Source organism: Agelaius tricolor, unplaced genomic scaffold (genome assembly GCF_023055355.1).
Source record: "Agelaius tricolor isolate 1412-34295 unplaced genomic scaffold, bAgeTri1.0.p SCAF_17, whole genome shotgun sequence".
Lineage (NCBI taxonomy): Eukaryota > Metazoa > Chordata > Aves > Passeriformes > Icteridae > Agelaius > Agelaius tricolor.
Genome location: NW_027269277.1, coordinates 12,060,594 through 12,082,500, shown reverse-complemented (window position 1 = coordinate 12,082,500; position 21,907 = coordinate 12,060,594). Strand labels below are relative to the sequence as shown.

General features: G+C 46.8%; 1 protein-coding gene across 1 annotated transcript in view; it reads right to left on the bottom strand.

Annotated features, from left to right (window-relative positions):
• RNF128 (ring finger protein 128) overlaps positions 1 to 21,373 on the bottom strand; it is a 22,120-nt gene extending 747 nt beyond the window's left edge. The window contains exons 1-7 of the mRNA XM_071442482.1: positions 20,354 to 21,373; positions 10,324 to 10,571; positions 6,355 to 6,426; positions 5,696 to 5,778; positions 3,051 to 3,147; positions 2,070 to 2,247; positions 1 to 676 (exon numbers count right to left, since the gene is read on the bottom strand). The exon at positions 1 to 676 is cut by the window's left edge and continues 747 nt beyond it. Of these exons, the coding sequence (XP_071298583.1) occupies positions 540 to 676; positions 2,070 to 2,247; positions 3,051 to 3,147; positions 5,696 to 5,778; positions 6,355 to 6,426; positions 10,324 to 10,571; positions 20,354 to 21,026 (1,488 nt within the window). The 5' untranslated portion in view covers positions 21,027 to 21,373 and the 3' untranslated portion in view covers positions 1 to 539. The remainder of the gene's footprint in view (positions 677 to 2,069; positions 2,248 to 3,050; positions 3,148 to 5,695; positions 5,779 to 6,354; positions 6,427 to 10,323; positions 10,572 to 20,353) is intronic.
• Positions 21,374 to 21,907: the final 534 nt, after the last annotated feature.

Genomic DNA, 21,907 nt, shown 5'->3' with positions numbered 1-21,907 from the left:
CAAAGACACTGTGGACAAAATCCAGTTTGACAAGCATTAGTTTGCACTTTCTCCTATCAAAATAGTGCACTGAAACATTAAATACCATGTTGCTTTAAACAAAGCTGTCTCATAAATAAGTAGCAGAACAATCAAAATAAATTTGTTGACAATGAAAATCCACTTGAATGAAAATAACAAACAACAAAAAACCCCAACTCAAAACAATTCCCAGTGGAGACAACTAGGAGACATAAAAAATCTTCTCACTTGACTCAAATATGGTAGAGAAGCTTTGCTGAAGATGGAATTTTTGTTTTAGTTAAAATCTGCTGGTTTTCTTTATATTTAAGACAGCTTTATCTGGAGAGTGCTAAAGACTCCTGTAGGAAATACAGTTTTAAGAAAGGTAAACCATACAATTACGATTTGGACAGGTCTATTTATCTAAACATTGCCAATGCAGTATTTTCTGCAACAGTCTTGCAACTTTTGGTTTATGTGGAATGGCAGTAGGCAGCTCCTTGCAGAAGGCTTGCACCACGTGGCTGGGCATGCTCTTAGGACGTGACTTCACGCACAACTCTGCTTTCACCAACTTGTGTTTCATCCCCCTCAAAACCTGGGTTGTCACCATGTGAAAGGACAGTCACAGTGGAGGGCTGGGGTTCTTCACTCACAGGATGTGTGTTGTTATCTGTCCAGAAGAAAACCAAGCCAAGACAAGTTAAAAAGTGCTGCAGCCAAGTGTTACCATCCTAAAGCAAACCACGCAAACTTGATTTGCACAAGCTCAAAAAACTGCATTTTCCTGCAGAGATGGAAATCCAAGGCCATGCTCCAACTACCTCTCTCCTGCTGCCCCTTGTTAGTTTGGGAGCCATTGCCTGTCCTTTCTGGAGATGCCTGCTCAGCTCAGTAGTGCTGAGCAAGCTGAAGTTGTGTGTATAAGCCACAGAAAGCTACAGAATCCAACGTGGAGGATATTAGCAGGTCTTGTATCCTAAGGCTGCTGAAGGCAGGCATCAAGAGCAACTCCTAGAGACCAGGCTCAGGATAAACTGAGGGGGACCTGTGCTGATTTGGAGAAGGCTTTCTCCCTACAGACTGACCTTGTCTGGCTGATGTCCCTGTGTGTCCTTCCCACTTCAAGTGAGAATACATGAGAATGACCCATGTAATGTAATGGCCCAGCAGGCCTTGAGCTGCTTAGAGGGATGCAATTTCAACTTCTGATGTTTAGCTCATAGGAAGTGTCCTCTTCCCTACTGGGGTGCTTCAACAGGGCACTCCCAAACACACACCATTGCTGTAGCAACATGTCCTGCAGGAGACAGGCAGCAAATCCCAAATTTTCCCATCAGCTAGGCTTCCCATGGGAAATGGAGCATCCCCTTCCTAAGGCCAGGCCACAATTCAGGGGATAGTTACTTTCATTTGTTTACCTGCAACCTTTCAATTTTTAAAGCCAACAGCAACACTGAGTATGTGTGTGTGTATGTGTGTGTAAAGCTGAGCACTAAAAAGACATTTTCAATTTGTTTGCTCTTGTTCAAAAAGATAAAGTATTTGGAAAATCTGATATTCTTCACAAATTAACACCCTCTAAAGCCAAGGATGACTCAGCCTCGGCAAATCTGAAATTCAATTGAAGGATTGGTCTACTCTATCTTGCACCATCTAAGCTAGAGCAAGACTGACTCCCCACAAGTTTTTTGTAAGTAACTACTTAAAGCAGACAGATCTAGTAGCAAAACAAAACTCACTCATCCAAATGAAATCTCCAAAGACACAAAGGGACAAGGGACATCTTTGGAAAAATCTCTTTGCTCTTGAAGTAGTAAGCGTCTGACTTTGAACTATTCTTTCATAGACTTTGGCTTTTAATTCACATTAAGGTTGTGTTTCATTTGAAAACAAAGATCAAGTGTCAGAGCTAAGGGCTAAAACAAAAGGGAAGATTAAGATAACCCTGAAAAACAAAGTATTCAAGCCCTGTGAGATGCTATGAAGGCAACTCCCCCAAATTCACAGCCTAAGCAGCCAAGTGCAAATGATGTAGAGGAAGGCAGATGAAAGAGCAGACATACCTTCTGATGGTGCCTGTGCCTCCTGAGCAGATTCATCTGGTCCCTGTACAGAATCATATCCAGATGATGCTGTTTCACTAAGGTTGTCCTCTTCATTAACTATAGTGACAGTGGATAGAGGTCTTTGGCCACTGGATCCTGGGGCTTGCACAGGCTCAGACCGTGGTTCTACATCCATCTATGTGAAAAAAAGAGAAAATGGTTAAATTACAACTTGGAAGGAGGGTGCATCTTTCTGAGAGAACAATGTCTGCAAGGAGGGAGTCCGGAGCACTTTTACGCACAGGGAAAAATGTGAAATGGAATAAAAGATCTGCTGTTATCAGAGGGGAAATCCAGTTACTGCCTAATTGAGTGGGAAGCTCAGACACAGCTTCTGCATTTTTACCCAGTATCAGGAAAGGCTTCCTTCCACTCTCAGGGCAGATCTGCCCCCCAGGCAAACGCTGGCTCACAGTTTAACTGGTCCAGGCAGCATCAGGCACTGGCAACAGCATCTTCCTCTGGCACTTGCAACAATGAGTAATTACAGAACACATCAAACTCCTGATGTATCCTAGGAAGTCATGCAGTTCCAGAAATGTCATGCCTGCTAACACATTCACTTTTGAAGGGCTCCAGGTAGTGAGCAACTAAGAGAAGCTGTTTTCAGGGATAGTATGAGTTGTCAGAGTCTGCCTGAAGATTTGAGAAACACCCTTAGCTGCAAGCACAGGAGTTAAGAGCAATATTTCCATCAGGTGTGAGTCAGCTCTAGCTGACATTCTGCCCAAGCCTTTAGGTGATACCAACTCACCAGGTCAGCTGCAGGCTTCCCTAAAAGGGACACCTCAATTATTCCTACAGCATCTGGTCACAGACATGGCACACCTGTGTTATCACCTGCACTCTAGAGGCAGCATGAAAAAGCTGAAGGAATGGCCACAACACCAGTGTAACACTGTGACTGGCAGCTGCCACCACAGCAGGCTGCTGGCTTACCTCAACACCCAACACTTTGAGGATGTCACATTTGCACAGAGGACACGTCCCGTGTTCCAGAAGCCAGGGGTCAATACAGGTCTTGTGGAAGACATGGCTGGTGGAAGAAGGCAGCCAACAGGTTAGGTTTCATTCTAGGAAGATTGCTCATGTGCCAGCTATGAAGGACCCTTTTGAACACCAAGAATTTATTCCTTCTAGAATGGATGACCTTATTTTGCCACAAGTTTCAGCTGAAAGTTATGGATAGTTGATCTTTCAACCTGTAGCTGGTTTGTCTTATTAGTACCCCAATACAACTTGCTATAATTCAGCATTAACATTTTTGGTACACCTGAACAGTCTAAAGCTGTTTTTCCAAAACCATGTACAATACATTCCCAGCTGATAATTTAAATGATAAAACTATGGACACCTCAGCCTTAGCTTTAAAGTTAACTTCTGTCAGACAGATGTAAACTAAATAGCATTTGTTTCTGTTGTAATTACATAGGCAAACCATCTCACAGAGTTATGTCCTCAAGATAAACTGTACTCCCACCCATTAACTGTGTCTGTGCAACCACTGTGTATTCCAAGTGGATATTTGGCAGGCTGTACACTCAAAGTAAATATAGCTCAGCCATCACAGATGCAAATGTGTGCTTCTATTAAGACACTCAATTCCACAGTGGGTTTAAATTAGGCCACAGATTCAGGAGGATGACTTGAAATCTTGTGATCTGCCTGTTTCCTCAGCCTGAATAGAAACAGCAAGGCAAACAAGCACTGCTCAGTATTAATCAACCCTATTATGAGATAAGCAAAATCACACATCCAGTGCTCAGCAGCCCACACTCCAGCAGGATCCAAGGATTCTCCAATTCAGCTCACACCACTGGCACTTCCTTCCAGCTGCACCCACGTTACGTTTGGTATAAAATCTAAAACTTTCTCAATGCTTGACTATTTTAAGTCCTTGAACTTAATACTGGACTTGTGAACCTTTGCAATTATAAATGCCTTCAGTTTGACTCTCTGGGCAAGAATGCCCTTGGCAAATACCCACACCCCAGGGACTCAGATACCATCAATGTGATTCATAGGAACAGTCCTTTGATTGGTTCTTTTATAGATAGAGTTAAATGCTTCCAGCAAGTAGGGTCTCGGTGTTGAGGTCAACCACCAAAATCAAGCATGTTCTTGGAGTAAATATTAGTTTGTCTCTCACATGAGGGAAAATTTAATATGGTTGATACTGGCAGATATCACCACTCGTGAGGATTATCAAGTCCATGAGTCATTTTAAGCTAGCATGCCTCTGAGAACTGCATTTGGGCCACAGAGGAAGGAAACATCACAAATGTATGTAAAAGCAGTCTCAGAGCAAATGCGGCAAATTCGTGTATAAAGAACACAATCAAAAGATATTACTCCACTCTTACCCAAATAAGTCATGCTTTGTTTTGTTTGCAGGTTCATACCAAGACTAACAGGGTTTATAGGGAAATAATGAGAAGTCAGGTCTCCTATCAGGCAAAGTGTCTGGAGCCTTCTACAAGTTTCTGTACTCATGGCACTTAGTCCATTACTAAACAAAACTACCTATGAGCATAAACACGACAACTGGATTATCATTAACATACATGCCTGAAAGGTTATTGAGTTTTGGGGTTTTTTAAAGTATCAAGCATTAGATCAAGGGAGTTGGTTGATAATACCTTAGCAGACCAACTTTGTATTACCAAAACAGCTTAGAGGTCCTACTGCTTGTGAGCAGAGAAAGCCTTGCAAAGCTGAAACCTGGTGCACAGGTAACTGCAGCTGAGATTTGCCAGTGTTTGACAGCACTGCTCAGCACACAACAGCAGCTACCCATTTTTCTATTCTTCAGAACTTCATTGTCCTACATCAAAATGTTTACAAGTACTTTCTGTAACCCTCCCTGAGGGTCATGACACCTCCTCCTTTGCACAATTCAGGTAGTTCATGTGGCAGCCTTCTGATTTTAGAAGCTTGGCCAGAGCAGTTCAAGTCAGCAGGCACAGGCGGAAATCCCACAGAACAAGTTTCCTTAAGCCCTGAGGCAGCTTCACTGCTCACCTTGGGAGCAATCACATTAAAGCCTTAGTGCTTCACTACTGGCTTCCACAGCAGCACAGCAGTGAGGTACAACAGGAGAGAATTGCAGAAAAATAAACTGCTACAGCTCTATTTTGGTCTCTGTTTCAGAGGATGCATACAAGAATAGAAATGTTTTCTTCTAAACTACAAAAGCCAGCATGTTTTAACAAATTTAGCAGAAACACAACCCTCGTAGTAAACAGTAATATAAGGGACAAGAAATGGGCAACATTATGCCAATTACCTACAAGTTAGTGGTAACATTCTGATACACCAGCAAAGGAAGAAATCTTTAAAAAGTCCTGGCATCCCACTGAGGGACCCTGTGGCCTGCCAAGTTATGTGTGTCAATCCACTCACAGGGGAGGTGACGAACACAGGCCATGGGGACACACTACAATTGTGTATTCACACTGTTTCTGTTGTTCAAAACATTGTTTTGATACATATTCAAGAATTCTCACTGTACAATAGCTTGAGGAAAGTTTGTTAACAAACATGGCAGAATTTTGGATAAAGGGCCAGTTTGGAAGACAACTTACTTGCAAGTCAGAACACGCATGACATCGCTCGGCTTGTACTGCTCAAAGCACACAACACAGGAATCTCCATCTGGACCAGTTTCCTAAAACAGTGAAATGAAGATTCAGCTTTAACACACTTGGAAAGCTTCCTCTGAACTCCAGTCAGATTTACTTTATGAAGGGGTCTAGCTAGAGTCATCCACAATGCTCCCAAATATAATCTTATATAAACACACATTGTGGATTACTCAGAGTCAAGCTGACACTTCAAAACAAGCACTGAAAATTTAAACCCATGGTTTAGAATTCCAGCTGAAACTGTTATTGGATTACTGGAGGCACTAGTGTAGAGGTTTAGAAACTGCTGCCTCCAGTTTTAGTTACAAGAGCTAGAGAAGCTGATTAGATTCTAGTTTATGTTTAAGCCTTCATGCCAGCAAATTGGGTCCTCTCACATCAGCAAGACTAGAAGCAAGCAGCTAACAAAATAAACTGGTTTATACTGAATAGAAGTCTTGAAGCCTGGAAAAGGACCCGGTCTGAAAGAGGAATTGTCTCTGCCACCAAGAGTTACAGGCTCAGAGAGGCTTCTGCCTCCTGCTCCAGTACCAGGGAGCTGCCCAGGTTTCATGCCAGGGCTGTGCTGAATGCAGGGGGGGTCACAGGGCCAGTCCTACCTTGTCCCCTTCCTTCAGGGTGCGCAGCTGCATCTGCTCAATGGCCTTCTTGGCCCTGGCCCTCAGCCGCCTCTGTGACACAAAGCAGTCCTGGTCAGACACTGCCACCTCACTATTCATTTACTAATACTTACCCAGCTGCCTACTGCAAGCAAGCAACAGTTTAAAAAACCCAGATGTTATCAGAAAAAGCCAAGTAAGCATGACCATACTATTTGGAGTCAACGTGAAATGGAGTTTTGGGACATACTGATGCAGCTCCTGACTGGATGACACACCAGACACACATTTATGTCTGCTTTGGTTGTAGCTAACCTTCTCACAAAGCACAGGAATTATAAGGGTTTTTTAGTTTGAGAAGATGAAAGACAATACCCTGATCACATTAGACCCAGCTAGAAGAAACTGAAGCTTTCAAACTGACTTGGTACAGAAGACTGAGCATGGAGTTCAACAATCAATTGTTTTATGTTATACTCACTTTAGGACACCTTCCTGCCACAAACATTCTGATGAAAGGTGAAAGATTCTTTACCAATCAGCCCACTTAGCACCATACACCCTGAACTACTCCTCTGCTCCCACTGCTTTACAGCTTGCCAGGCAACTGTTGCTGTCCAGCTGTCACTGCAGTACCTGGGATTAGCCCACGAGCCAGGCTCTGTGTAAAGGTCACAGGTTGGTGGTGCTCCTGACTCCAAGAATGGGACTGTCCCCTCCCTACCTGGTGCACTTCAGGCAGCTCTGACAGTGCCATCCCCAACACAACACTAACCTCAGGGACAGACCAGACTCAAGTTTTGCAGCTAACCAAAAAGCCTCTTTCTAATTCCACTGCTGTCTGCAGGAGCCCCACACTGTTGCCTTTCCAGCATTCCATCTCCTTAGGCATTTTAGCTCAGTTACATGAAATTTTTCCAAGTGCAGTACTGGTGGCACAAGTACAGAAGGACAAGTGGGACAAGGGCTGTTGCTGACACCTAACAATCTTGCAAGGACTGACCATTCAAGTCTGCACAAGATTCCTTGTGCTAAAGCAGTTAATAGCAAACAAGTTGATTTATACATCCCCCTGGGAACCTGTCAAATATCCTAGCACAAAATGAGCTATATTTGTATTAGTATTGGTTTTAGGAGTTTAATAGCTAGCAGCTACTAACAGCTATCAAGGAAGAGACACATAGAATCCAAAGGTGAGGCATGCAGACATGCACATTTGTTTAGAAACAAGAACTACTGAGATTTTCTTGCAAGTTTGTGAAGTTCTGCTGAAGACATCAATGTGTTTCTGTATGTCACTTATGGTTAACTTTGAAATGATGTTGCCCTTGTCAAGGTTTGAGGCTGCAGCCACAGGGCAGCAGCCACAACACTGCTGCTGGCTGAGGGCCCCAAAAGTCTGAGCAGCAAACGTGGCAGCATCAACTAAGCAGGAATGCAGCAAGACAAGCACTTCTCAAACATGGCCAGCACTGTCATCACTACTGCAGTTTATTAACTGAAAACTAAACTTTCTAGGAATGTACTCCCTCAGACAATATCTCATCTACACATCTATGTCAGGCCAAGCATATTAGACAGGACCCAACTGGCTGCACTGTTAATAATTTACTTGAAACAATATTTTAAGTTTTGCATGGGCACCAGTTTAATTGCTCCTCGTTAAATGCATCAATGACAAAGTCACCTTTAACAGTGATTTTGGCAAGTACAGCAGAACACCCCTCCAGGGGATGGAGAAAGGTTGCAGAAGCTTTATGTGGAACAGTCTACCAGGATACTCGAGCTTGGAATGTCAAAGCATTTTGTGAAGCCAGGTTTTTCAGGATAATGTGAAACATGAATTGTATTAGAAGTATAAAATCCCCAACACAGAAAAAGCTAGAAAAAAAAGCTAAGTTGAGGAAATAGAATCAAGATATCACAAAACAGGTCAGGTCCCAACTCTTATCAGGCTCTGGCAGGTAGAAGTAGTGAGGTATCTAAACGGGAAAATTAGGTTTGGAGTCACTCAGTCCTAGGTCTTCCTTGTTCAAAGCTGCCAATTTTACCTCCAGCCCCTTCTGCATAAGGGTGCCTTCCTGGCAGCTGTGAGCACAACCATAGCAGTGCAGACCAGACAGCTCTGAGGAGGTTGGGAACTCCTGCTTTTCTCCTGTAAGCTAAGGAAGTTCTTCCCCACAGGTAGCTATTGCCACTGAAGCAGTTTTGAATTGCTGGAAAGTTGAGCAATTTGCCTCCTCCAAAGCCATTAATTAGGTAATTTCTCAGCTGCAACATTTAATCTTTATGAAATCAAAGGAAGCAAAGACTTGAGCTGAAATTAGAAACCAGGCCACAGATAACATCATGGGTCATTTTGCTCTATTAAGAAAGGTTACTATATTGAGAACTGAATTTGTCAGCACTCCACTGACTAGAAAGGTAGAAAGCCAACTACCACACTTCCCTCAATTCTCCACCTTCCTGCTACTGACCTCCCAATGCAGGAAGAAACTGCAGAGGTGGAGACTTGAATTTCAGGCCCAGAATAAAAGATGCATTCAAGAAGGAACAAGCAGGTTGCACAGTGTAGCTTGCTCAAGAGGAAAGAACTGCTCTGGTTTAACTGTTAGGTTAGGACAGCTGTGCTACCAAACTTCTTTTTTCACTTGGATCAGAAGCTGACATGACTGGCTTTTCTCAATATTCACTCAAGTCCAAGCAAAGGGCTGAATGGTGACAGAAAAGCCCCCAAGATGTGCCATACAAGCCAGGATGTTGTTTGACTAATATTCAGTACTTCCTGGAGCCAAAGCACTCAGAACTCTCAAACTCTGAGCTACACTAAAAATCCAGTCAGCAGCTAACAGGGCAGCATCACCTTTCATTAGTTCACCTCAACTAACAAGCATTTTCTTGTTATTCCTTACTTACCTAATCACTGTGAGGGCAGTGTGAGATGTCAGGGTATAAAAACAATTGAAAACAATTCTGGATTGTCTTTGAGTTTCCCTTTGACAGAATAGTATATTTTTACACCCTGACAGCAGAGAAGGTTTCTTGTATTCTTATACTCCACAAAGCACTTCTTGGGGCTCCTTGATTCCAGTTCTGCTGAAATCATGTGGAACTGGCATGTCATTTATCAATGCTATTTTTTCAACCTCCTTGTGCACATGGAACCCAAGACTTCTAGCCAAGCAGACTGGATTTTTCCAGTACCAGCTATCACTGAGACATTAATAACATCTGCAGTTTCTTTACCTTCAAAGAAGGAAACATTTGAATTTGCTTTAATGAACAGTGCATAGGGCACCCAGATTTTCCTGCTCAGATTTATTTAGCATTGTTAAACAGAGCTGTGAGACTAAGGTAGATGGCAGGGTATTGAAGGAGGGGATTCATCAGCAGGAGGCTGCATCTCTGTCCACAAATGTCAGCAAGAGAACAGCATCAGCTTAGAGATAACTCCACATTTTATCCAGGAGTGGCAATGCTACATCCCACAGGCAGATGACAACTTCCAATATTTCCAACCCTGAGTCTGCCACATAATTCTCAGAAAGCTTTCAGTCAGAAAGCAGCTTTCAACAAGCAGCAGCCTCCCAACCTGTAGCTAAAGTCAGACACACTTCCAGTCGTGTCTCCTGTTATGGCAAGCACATAGGCAGTGCTGTGTGGGAAGGATGAGGCTCAGCTAAAAGCAGTTTAGCTCTCTCACAGCCCCCACTCCATCAGCATTAGCACTACACTGCAGTTCAGGGAATATTTGTAGGAAACACAGTTAGCTCAGCACAATCAACTTTTCTCCCTGCAGTTTACTCTTGGCTGTTCTTTAGGAAAGTTTTAAGCTGCACAAAGATGTATCCCCTAGCATTTTAAAGATCAAACAAATTCAGTAATTTTGGTGCTTAACCAAAACTTGCAAACCTCAAGTTCCACACCATGGAGGGATGGGGATATAAAGAAACAACAGCACAAACTCACCTGCTCCCTGGACTGAGCCCTTGCCATAATGAGTCTCCGAGCAGAGTAAGAGACATAGCAGCCCACAGTTGCTGCTGCCACAACAAAGAAGGACACAGAGATGAAGAGGATGGTGAAGATGTTCATGGAGAGGCTGCGCTTTTTGCCCACTTCGATGACCATGGTGACTCTCAGGCCGCTCTGGATCCGGCGCAGGATCTCCATGCCCTTCAGGTTGCCAATCATAATTGCTACAATCTTTTCAGCACCTGCAAAGAAGGGGAAGCCATGCTCAGTTCCCAGCTGTTGTTTCAGAGGCATTGTCTTAGATGTCCTGCTTCAAGTGCTAAAGAAATGGCTGAGGGAGGTTTCTAAACAGTATTTATAGATTCAATATGAACCAATGGAACAAGTGTCACCACTGTGTGCTTGTCCAGCTGAAAGTGTGTGCCATTACCTATGAGAGGCATAAGTGAACCACGTTTAGGACTCATTCCTCTCCACAGCATTCCTCACTTCTATATAGGACACAGACTGTCCTATTTTAGACACAACACTTTGGTGATTTACATTTTAACATGCCTTTGAACTACATGAAGTTGAAAATAAATCCTCTACAGAGTAAGGTCACTGGGGATTGTGATATCTGTGTAGGGCTTGCTTCCTGTAATGGATCCAACTCCCTCCTGCTGCTTCTTAGCACCTCTTTTCTAAATTTGACAGTACTTTTGAGCACTTCCCCAGCCACTGAGCAATCAAAGACATAGATCACCCTTCACTTCTGTATTTTCAGCAGCAATAGAGAAATTATTGAGGGAAATTACACTGTGAAGTCCAAGTGTTTTTATGAGTTTCTACTGCAGATTCGGAGGGAAGTAAATATGAAGGGAGATGTGCTCCACTTTCAAACAGTTGGGGGCAAGATGCCAAATGCCATCCTGATTTTAACAACAGGTTTTATTGGCTTAATTGAACACCACAACAAGTCAAAGGAACCAAGGTGTTTATGGTAGGAAGAAATTTCAAGCAACTCCAGTCAAGCACAGACCAGAGCAAACTGGTTTCCTTTCAGTGACATGCAAGGGCTTGAGGACACTTGATACCATTTGCAGAAACATTAAAAAGTCCCAATATAACAGAAAAGCTCTTAAGAGGGGAAAAAAAGGGAGATGAGTAAATTATCACTGCTCTCCCTAAACTAAATACAAGAAAAGCAGATTTGAGACCAGCTAATCAGGAGTCTCACTGCATTAAACCATCACCTGCAAATCATTCTTAATAAACATTGCATGGAGAAGAATAAAGACTGTGAACAAAGTGCTATTTTTAGCTAACCCCCCGGCCAAACACTCTTTAATGGGAAGACCAATTGTTTTTGCCTCTGCTGAGTTACTCAAGTTATTTCCCTCTGCTGAAAGTTATTCAATTTTCAGCTACCAAAAACCCCTTGGATTGGTGTTAAACCACAAAGGCTGGCTTTGGAGAAGTGTTTATTAGTTTTCCAGCTTGTTCACATAATGCTTGTGATCCAACACAGCAAGCAATTTTCCTCAGTGGGACAAAACTCATATTTTATTCAGAAAGCTCCTCATAAAGACAACATCACACAGAGAAGAGAAAAAAATAAGTCTCCCAGACTGCAACTACTCTTAAGGATGAACTAGGGCTTATAGGTCACAAATAAAATGAGCTGGAGTCAGGTGTTAGCAGCAAGCAAAGAAGTCAGAAGCTGAGACTTTCTTTCATAAGCATGGAAGAAAGTGTGGAAGAACAGGCTGCAACAATGAGAAAATAAAAAGCCTGTCAAAAAAAAGCAAAAAAAAACCCTATTCCCCTATATTTCTGCATGTCTCACAGTAAATCTATTTTGCAACCAAACATGCACAACACAAGACACAGAATAGCAATTTCTATTAATGAAATGTCACCATCAGCCTGCAAAACCATTCCAGCTACTAAGCCATACTTTGTGAAAAAGTTTTACCCTTAAAGAAGGAAACATATTCCATTTGTTTCAGACTCCATAGCTCACAAGGACGCCACCAGATGACAGCTTCAGTCCTCACTGACTCTTGTCAACCCCAGAGATTCCTGCTGCCATTTCAGCTCTCCTTTAGATGAACACATGTGAGTGGCCAGCTGGTGGCCCTGACATTGGCACAAGGGCAGCAGTGAGAGGCCATTTCCATCAGCACACGTTTGTGACAACTTCTGTGCTTCCAGACAAAAGCAAGAGGATCACCCCCACCCAATACATCCTGAGCTGCTGCCTGGGTCCCATTGTGACAGGAACTGAAACATGTTATGGTGGCCTTGAGACCACCAGCCCAGACAGAGGTCCTGACAGGGCTTGGCCTCAGGCAGGAAACAAGCTATGAGAGGGGTGTCTTAGGTGGCAAAGCAAGATGCAACCAAAAGTATGCATTCTATTGCCAGCTGCTAAAACCAGAACAAGGAAGAAGCTACCATGCCAACACAGCTTACAACATTTTGGATCCCATCATTTTTTTCCCCCCAGCTTTCTCAGAGTCTGAAGTTTTGCCTCATCTTTAATCAGACTGAAATTAAGTGCCTACAGTTTTACCAGTATTCCTGCACTCTTTCCAGAGAGCACCTTGTGCAAACAGTGCCTTTGTTATGGCCACGCTGCTTCTCCCCAGGACCAGCACAGCTCACCCCAGTGTTCCCAGCACTCCACTTGGGAACACCCCCACTCCATCCTTGCTGCTGGTGGGATCATCAATCCATTTCAACAACCCAGCTGGCAACCACATAAGCCACCCACTCAGAAAAAGCAGAATGGAAGAAATTACTTTTGATTTTGAATGTTTCATATATTTTGAAAGAAAGAAAAAAAATAAGAGAAGTGCAGACTTTGGAGTTTGAATTCTCAAAGAATTAACAGGTTCTCCTTAACCACAGCACCAGAGCAGAAATGCTATCTGAAGGTTCTTTCAGGAGATCAAACACAACTCCAGCCTTGGTACCTGGATCATTGTTTTTATCTACAAGATATGGTCCGTGCAGCACAGAGCAGTAATAGTTGTGCCTTATGCCAAAGGAGCTAGAGGTATTCCCCTGGCACCCCTCCAACCCCTCCATCAGCAAAAAAGGCATTAGGAGATCAAGCTATCTCCTGTTCTGTAACATGAAAGGCACTGTCAGTTTACACTGCAACCATTTCGTACCAGTTTGGCACACCTGGCTCCTCAGGCATGTAAGAGGAATATCTGATAGCCTATCTTCCATGTTCAGAAAAAACAAAAGTACTGTGTCTTGAACACTGCTTATCTCACTGTACTTGAATAGTAAGAAACAGGATTTCTGGTGGTTATCAAACAGGCTGGTACAAGCTCACTGCTATCTGTTACTGTAGGAGGAAAAATAAACTAGCAGTGTACACAGGCTGAGCTGGCATTGCCAGCCTTACGTAATTCACCTCAGATCACAGGCCAGCACTGCACAGAAAAGCCATCAAGTGTCAGCAGCACTCCCCACTCTGGGACATGAGGGCTCTCCCTGGCCTCAGACACTGAAACCAGACCCTGCAGGCCAGCTCTGCTGTCATCCACGGTACAGTGTGGATAAAAAAATAAAGTGCTGATTGCTGTCATCCACAGGAACAAGGCAAAATCTCATCAGGAATGTGCTCATGCCCAGAGTCATCCTCCATCCCAGACACTGGCAGAGGAAACACCTTCATTGCCCTGTGAAAAGCTCTCCCCTTTGCAGGAGGGGAAGGTGATTGAACTCACAGTTCAAGAGAGTGCAATATAAGACTGGATAAGCTGATGTTGTCGGCTTGTTCCTTCTTCCCCTGCTTTGCATGTTCTGCACAAACATTACCTGGCACCAAGATAAAAGAATCATTTACATTCAGGTTATTTTGCAGTCATTTAAAGCTACAGCCCCTTATGATCTAAACTGCTTGACTGGACTGCCTTTTCCCTCACACTATTACCTAAGCTTAATTAAGTCTACTTTCAGCTTGCTTTACTTGACATAAGGCACTATGTCTGATCTCTTCCTCCTAAACACAGAAGCCTTTCCACAGACAGGGGCAAGCAAAATTCACACAAAATCATGGAATGGCTGGGGTGGGGAGGTGCCTCTGGAGATCACCTAGCTCAGTGCCCTGCCAAAGCAGGCTCACCCAGAGCAGGCTGCACAGGATCACATCCAGACAGGATTGCAATATCTCCATGAGGGAGACTCCACAACCTCTCTGGGCACTCGGTTCCAGTGCTCAGTCACCTTCACACTAAAGAAGTTTTTCCTCCTATTCAGATGGAACTTTCTGTGTTTCAGTTTGTGCCCACTGTCCCTTGTCTTGCTCTGGACACCACTGAAGATTCTGGTCCCATCTTCCTGACACCCACCCTTAACACATTCGTGTGCCCTGATGAGGTCCCCTCTCAGTCTTCTCACCTCCAGCCTGAACAGGCCCAGCTCACCCAACCTTTGGTTGTATGACAGATGCTCCAGTCCCTCATCATCTTCACAGGCCTTCTCTGGACTCACTGCAGGTGTTCCATGTCTGTCTTGAACCCAGGAGCCCAGAACTGCACACAGAACCCCACATGAGGCCTCACCAGGGCAAAGCAGAGGGGCAGGACCACCTCCCTCACCTCTTCCCAATGCACCCAGGATCCACAAGAACACACTGCTGGTCATGGACAGGAGTCCACCAGGGCATGTGGGCGTTCTTCACAGAGCTGCTTTCCAGCAGATCAGCCCCAGCCTGGATGGGGTATTCCTCCCCAGGTGCAGACAGCTCCTAAACTTCATTAGTTCTTCTCTGCCCAGCTCTCCAGCCTGTCCAGGCCTCCCTGAATAGCACTACAGTGGAATACTGGAGGTGGACACCAACCTGCACTCTATTCAGTTTAAATACTGTTATTATTTGTCAAATGAATTTTTTTGCATTACCAACCCTTTTTTTCTCCCCCCCCCACTCCCACCCCTTTTGAACCTTAAAGTGTAACATAAATGCTCCTGTCCCCTAAATCTTAGAACACTTACAACATGAAATCATCCTCTAAAACAGCAGCCAGGACAGTAACACTTTTCAAGGGCACAGAAATGAATGAGATCTTGTAGGACAGCTCTCTTCACATGCTGCTTGATCAGGGGCACCTGCAGGACTGAAGCACCACCTTTCAATCTAGCAAACAGCATCTAAAACCTCCTGGAGAAAGAGCAAGCAAAATTCCTAATGAAAATTCTTTGGTGACTTTACTCACCAGTTTTCAGCAGTTTTGGTTTAGTAAATACATTGCTCACCCTCTCTGAATGAGAATGAGCTCACCACTCATGTGGCAGCTCAGTGCTCACTGGGAAGAAGTGAGTTTGAGAAAGCTAATGGTAAAATGATGTAAATGGCACAGGCTCAGCCAGAAAGCATCTGTCTGTGAAGAGATGACAGGTCACAGTGGACACAGTGGGGAGCTGTGCTGAGCTGACTGCTGTGTGCTCACCAGCACACTCAAGGCTGGAGGCAAACAAGCACTGTCATTGTTTTAGTAACATGATGTCCCTCACAATGAAGCCTCTGCTACCACAGCTGTCACTGAGGATTTCAATTCATCCCCTCACATTTCAGCAGCTCAGTAAACCCAAAGTGCAAGGGCACTTCACAGACCTATTCCAGGCTACCTAAGGGATGATGCCTACCCTACAGTTTTCCATGGCACAGAGGTACCTAAATTTTATCATAAAGACAAAGAGCAGGGATCAGAAGCTGTCAATAGCACCAGTTTGTCCCATCCAGTCTCTCAATGCCCCTCCTGTTTGCTCACAGACTGCTGTGCTGGGGGCAGCCCCAGTCACTGTCACACCCCACCATCCCCTGAGGTGGGGGATCAGGGTCACCAGCCAGACCCACCTGCTACAATGGCTTATCTGAATGCCACTACAGCTGTGGCATTAATTTATTCTGAACCAGGCAGCCAGGAGAACCAAACTGAGTTTGAGTGCATAAAGACAAAGCTCAGCACATACACATCAAAAAGCTATTTTCAGATGCAAAGAACTATAAACTCCAGACACTACAGACTGCAAATACCATCCAGGCACAGCAGATGCAGGCAAGGTCCTTCTCAAAAAGGAGCTGTAGGAAAGGCTTAATGATCTGCAGAGGCTCATCTGGCCACAGCCAAGGAACATGAGAGAGGAAGTGTCATTAATTAGATCCTCCATCCTCATTCCTCTCCTCAGATGTTCTCAGCACAAGTTTCTCTCACTGCAGAGAGAGGTGCACTATTTGTTTTCTCAAGGCTTACAAAGTCTCAGCACAGCCTGCCTTGGGATTACAATTCTGACTCAATCTTTAACAGTTCTACAGCTCCCATCAGCCTTTCAATACCTTGGCAAAGTTTTAGCTTGTTTCTGAAGATCATACCTCACAAAAAGCAGTGGAGCACAGCTAGACTCTTCTGCCATGCACTGTTTTCTCTAAGCATATGAAGGTAAGACTTCACCTCAGTGAAACTCCTGCAGAATAAGTAGCAGTGCTGCACATTTAACCTTTCCTTCCCCTTTCACCCACTGATGCATGTTTGCACTTGAACCAGACCTTGTCAGCCTGATTCACACTGTTACTGCTTGAGGCAGAACCATTCAGTTGTTTCCCCAGAATAAGCCCTCTGCAGAGCAGGTGATGTGCTTCTCACTCTAGAGTTACACCATAGCACAGAAACCAAAGAAAATTACCACAGTTGCTTTCTGACCTGCAAAGAATCCTTCTTCCCCAGCTGCAAGGAAATACTGAACAGCAAAGAATGCTTCCCACAGGCACCACCATGCCCTCAAGCCAAAGCCACCCAACAGCCTGGTTCTACCTTAAGGTAAGGTCCACCTTTAACACACACCAACTCTTGCCCTCCACTTTTTTCCCCACATGCTGCTGGTTTTCTCCAATCAAATGTCTTTTCCAGAAGGTCAATAGAGATTACAGAGAGGTGCAATTATGAGCACACAGAACTGTACTTTGAAACCCTGCTCAGCCTGACACAGAGCGGTACCATCTTAAAATGTGCACAGTTAAAAACTCAAGTTTGCTAATTGATATGGGTTTGTGCTTATAAACCACAAAGTAAATTTTACTTTGGACTCCATTAAATTCTTCACATTGTACCTGTTAGAGATGATTAGGCAGGATTTGATCATATCTGATTTGGCTATTCACTGCATTCTGTTGTTTTAATTGCCAGAGTGGTTTGCTTTTTTGGGGTAGCTTTTGTTGTTTCTTTTTTTTTTTTTAAGTTGGCACACCAAAAGGTTATATGGAGCACTGATGCAATGAAGAATTCATCAGACTAAACATGATGATTATAAGAAAAAAGTCTCTGGAAGCAGGATGACTAGGACAAACACTGCTGCAAACACAGGCCCATTTAAGTCTCTAAACAAGAAAGTTACTTCAAAAGCCAAGTCTGAAGGCCCCAGAAAAAGGCACACTACATTTTTAGATAAGCTTCTGTTAATAATTGTGTGTTTTGTTGCTACCGAAGTTCTTTAAAGGAAAGTGTATTGTGCCATACAGAGCCCACCCACAGAGATCTTCCTTCCCTGCCAAGCAGATGACAGCTCCATGCCCCACAGGTGAGAGGAGAGCACAAGATACTGCTGGTTTAACTCCCCCCCACCCCAGCAAAGCCATCTCCTGCTACTTCCCACTGCCTCAGCTTGGAGGAAGCATCTGGCCTTGCTTGGTTTCTCTTGATGGCATATGGCCCCAGTCAGAGCAGAAATGCAGCCAAGTAGGAAACCCAGACTGCAAAGTCACCACCAGCACAGCTACAGCCACTGCAGACACGGTGGGAGGTGTGGTTGCACAAAGCCCATTCTTTAATGGGCATGGCCACCTTCCCCCTGGCTCCAGGAGAGTCAGAGCACCCAGGGCCACCAAGGAGGCCAGGAGAGGGGAGCCATCCCAAAGCACAGCTCAGCAAAGGGCACAGTGACCTGCTCTGACCTCCTGAGTTTGAGGGGCAGTGCTGTAGGCTGAGCTCATCAGCACTGCACAGGGGATACCCTGCACCTGGCAAACAGAACGAGGCTGATGCCTTGCAGCCAGCTCCATCCTGGCTGTGCTGTGTTCAAAGCCTGCAGTGTTTGTCCAGTTTGACCAGAGAGCCCCCAGCAGGGACAGGAGGCAGGGCTGGCCCAGGCACAGCTGTCACCAAAGCCCCGTAAGCAGGAGGAAGAGCAGCACTGCAGGAAGAGCCAAGGGCAGGGACTTGCAGACAGACACAAGGATGGAAAAAGAACTCACGTCCAGAGAATAACAAAAAGGAGGGTGGAACAGGAAAGAAAGTGAGGGACTAAAACAAAGACAAGCAGTAAAAGCAACAGCAGCAACAAGCTTAGCCCAAGTTTAGCCTAACAATTGTGCTATGGCGTGGCAAGGAGGAGTCAGGCAGATTAAATAAGTGGTTTGACAGAAGCTGTCTTCTCCAAGGAGTCCCTGTCCTATTTGTCTGCAGTTCAGCTGGGAAGTTTCAACATGCCCTCGAGTATCCATGCCATCATGCAGGATAATCAGGACAGTTAGAGCCACTCTGACATAAATGCCTCAGCAAAAGCTTAAGGACAGCACAGGAAAGGAGGGAGCTCCTCTTGGAGCAAACCCTGCCAGGAGCCCCTGGCTCATGTCGAGAGGCAGCTCCCAGCAAGGTTAAGATGCTGTAAGTCTCCATCAGCCAGCATGGAGGAGGGGCAGGAGCACATGGTCCTTCCCCTCAAGAACAGGTTCAGCAGTGACCTAGCCAGGCCAGCAGTGCCAAGGGAGCTCCTCCAAGAGCTGCAGGATTAGGCAGGCACACAGAACAGGGCTCAGGGCAGGGAGGCTCTGTCAGTTCAGCAGGAGGAACTCGCCCAGCAATAGTCAGATCTCAATAGCATTTGTCAGCTGATGATTTGATTACATAAGAAAGCCTTGCCTCAGAAAGGCCAGAGCCTATCCAGACTGTATGTTTTGAATTCTTAAAGCAGAGTAGCAACAGTCCTACAGCTCTTTAAGATTGCAAGTTCATTAAGACAGCAGACCTCCAGAGGCAGCTACTGTTTTCTTGTCTCACCAGAACACTTGCCTCCACTGCTAACAGAAATCCTCTCCAAACCTTCAAAGAGGGTTGCTGCAGGGATATAATTATTTTTCAAACCACTCAGAGCTTTAAGATGCAGTATTCATTTTCATGGTTCAGTTTCTCTCCAGAAGATGGGGCTTCCCAAAGCAGTGTCACTTGACAGAACTCCAACACACCCACAAGAGTGCATGTCTGTCCAACAGAGCCACCAAAGTCACTCATCCTGTCACACACAGGGCACCAGAAGGCATTTACACAGCTTTCAGCCTAGGTCTGTTCCTTAGGTAACATTAGCCTAAAACACAGCCAAATCTCACTCTTCATTTAAAAGACAGGCAGGTCAGGAAAAACCTTCCACTAAGTAGGAGACTTTGTATAGCAAGAGAAGAGGAGCTCTGTTATCAGCCTGTTCAAACTGGAAAACAACCTTTAAAGACCTTCAGCTACTTGCATTAGAAGAGGCATTTTGCTGCTGCAAAGTTACCTACAGAAGAGTCTCGTACTTCGCTTATGCCTGAGCTGGTTAGTGCGCAGGGCATAGGGAGAAACAGCACCTGAGCGTGGAAACCCAGCCTACTTTACAGCCCCAATCAACTCCACAGTCTCAACAGGCATTAAAAACCTCCGCATCCATCACCTCTACAGGCTCGGGCCAGAAACCCAGGGCCCGGCCCGGCCCGAGCCCACTCGTCCTCAGCTCCAGCAGCAGCCAGAGATTTGGGACACAGTTACTCATTAATCGGAGAAAAAACAACATCATCAGCGCCTGAAACAGCACTGGCCAGTCCAGGCAGAAACTCCAGTGGTACGGGGAGGCAGCGACATTCCCGGCTGCCACCGAGGAGCCGCGGATGTGCGGCCGGGCCGGGCCCCGCTCCCGCAGCCCCCGAGGGAGGGAAGGGGCCGCTCCCAGCGCGGGGACCCCCCTGTCTGCGAGCCCCCCGCCGCTCCCCGGCGCTCACCGTGGTGGGACATGGGCAGCACCTCGTTGCCGGTGCCGCGGTAGTTGTAGATGACGGCGGCGGCGGCGCCGCGCTCGGCGGCCCGGCGGATCTTGTCGGCGAAGGAGCAGCCGCCGCCGCGCTCGATGAGGGCGAGCCAGCGTGGGGAGCCGCCGGCCGGGGGGGCCCCGCTGAAGTTGGTGAGCGCGCTGCAGGCATTGAAGGCGTCGGGGCTGTCGGGCAGCACCAGCAGCCCCTCGGCCGGCTGCAGCGGCGAGTCCAGCCCGTACAGGCCGCTCTCGCCCGCCTCCCAGCCGCTCCGGTTGCGGTCCACGCCGTTCTCCCACGACACGTTCAGCCAGGCGGTCCACGCCGCTGCCGCCGCCGCCCCGCGGGGACCGGGCGGCGGGACGGCGCAAAGCAACGCGGCCAGCGCCAGCAGCGCGGCCCCCGACGGCATCCCAGCACGGCCCGGCCCGGCCGCCCGCCGCCTAAAGCCGCGCCGCGGCCGCCGGGGGAGGAGCGGGGCCGCCCTCGCCGCGGCACGCCCCCGGCCCCGCTCGGCACCGCGCACCGCCGCACCAGCGCACCGTATCCCCGCACCAGCGCACCGCACGGCACCGCGCAACACTGCACCGCACCGCGCAACACTGCACCGCACCGCACACGACCGCACCGCACCGCACGGCACCATGCACCATCGCACCGCACCGCACCACACTGCACGGCACCGCACCACACCGCACGGCCCCACGCACCATCGCACCGCATGGCACACCGCACACCACCGCACCGCGCACCGCACCGCCCGCCGCCGTGGGGACCCCGCCGGGAACGGGCCCCCACCACTGCCCGTGGAAGTGCGGACCCCCGAGCGCTGCGGTGCTGCGGGGTGCGCATCCGGGCATCCCCCTCGCTGTGTACTCCCGGGCGCAGTGCGCCACCAACCCGCGTTTCTCCCGAGGGGATGCGGAGGGTCACCCGCCCGGGCCACCTCTCAAAAGTGATGGCTCCTCCTGACATCACCTCTCGGGGGATGGGTGATCCCCGGGTGCCCCAGGGAGGGTGGCTCACCTCCTCCATCACGGAGCATGCGGCCCCGGCACAGCGGCCTCCTCCCCCGGCCCGCCCCAGTGCCCGCAGGGACAGAGCACGGGGGCGGGCAGGGGACTCCGGGAGATGCCGATCTCCTGATCCTGGCACTCCAGAGCAGCCCGGAGACACAGTGACACCAGCACAAGGTGCTCAGCCGTGAGCCAGCCTGCCTCCAACAGCTGAATTCATGTTTGCTGAACACTCAGCAGCACGGGGTCCATCCTGACTGAGGTTTGCTGTCTTACAAAATACTGGGTAGCACTGCTCCCTCACTGGACTGGCCATTGCTGTCCCGATCACTTGACAGATGCTACAGACCCACCACTTCAACCAGCAAATCCTTTTTCTACTTATATATTAGTTGTGTTTGCATCATTAATTATTATTTGATCTATGGAACTCACAACAAAAAGTCCTGTTTCTCCAGGGCCCTGCTGTTATTTTTGGGGCAGCCACTTTGCATGCACCAGTCCCTTGCTC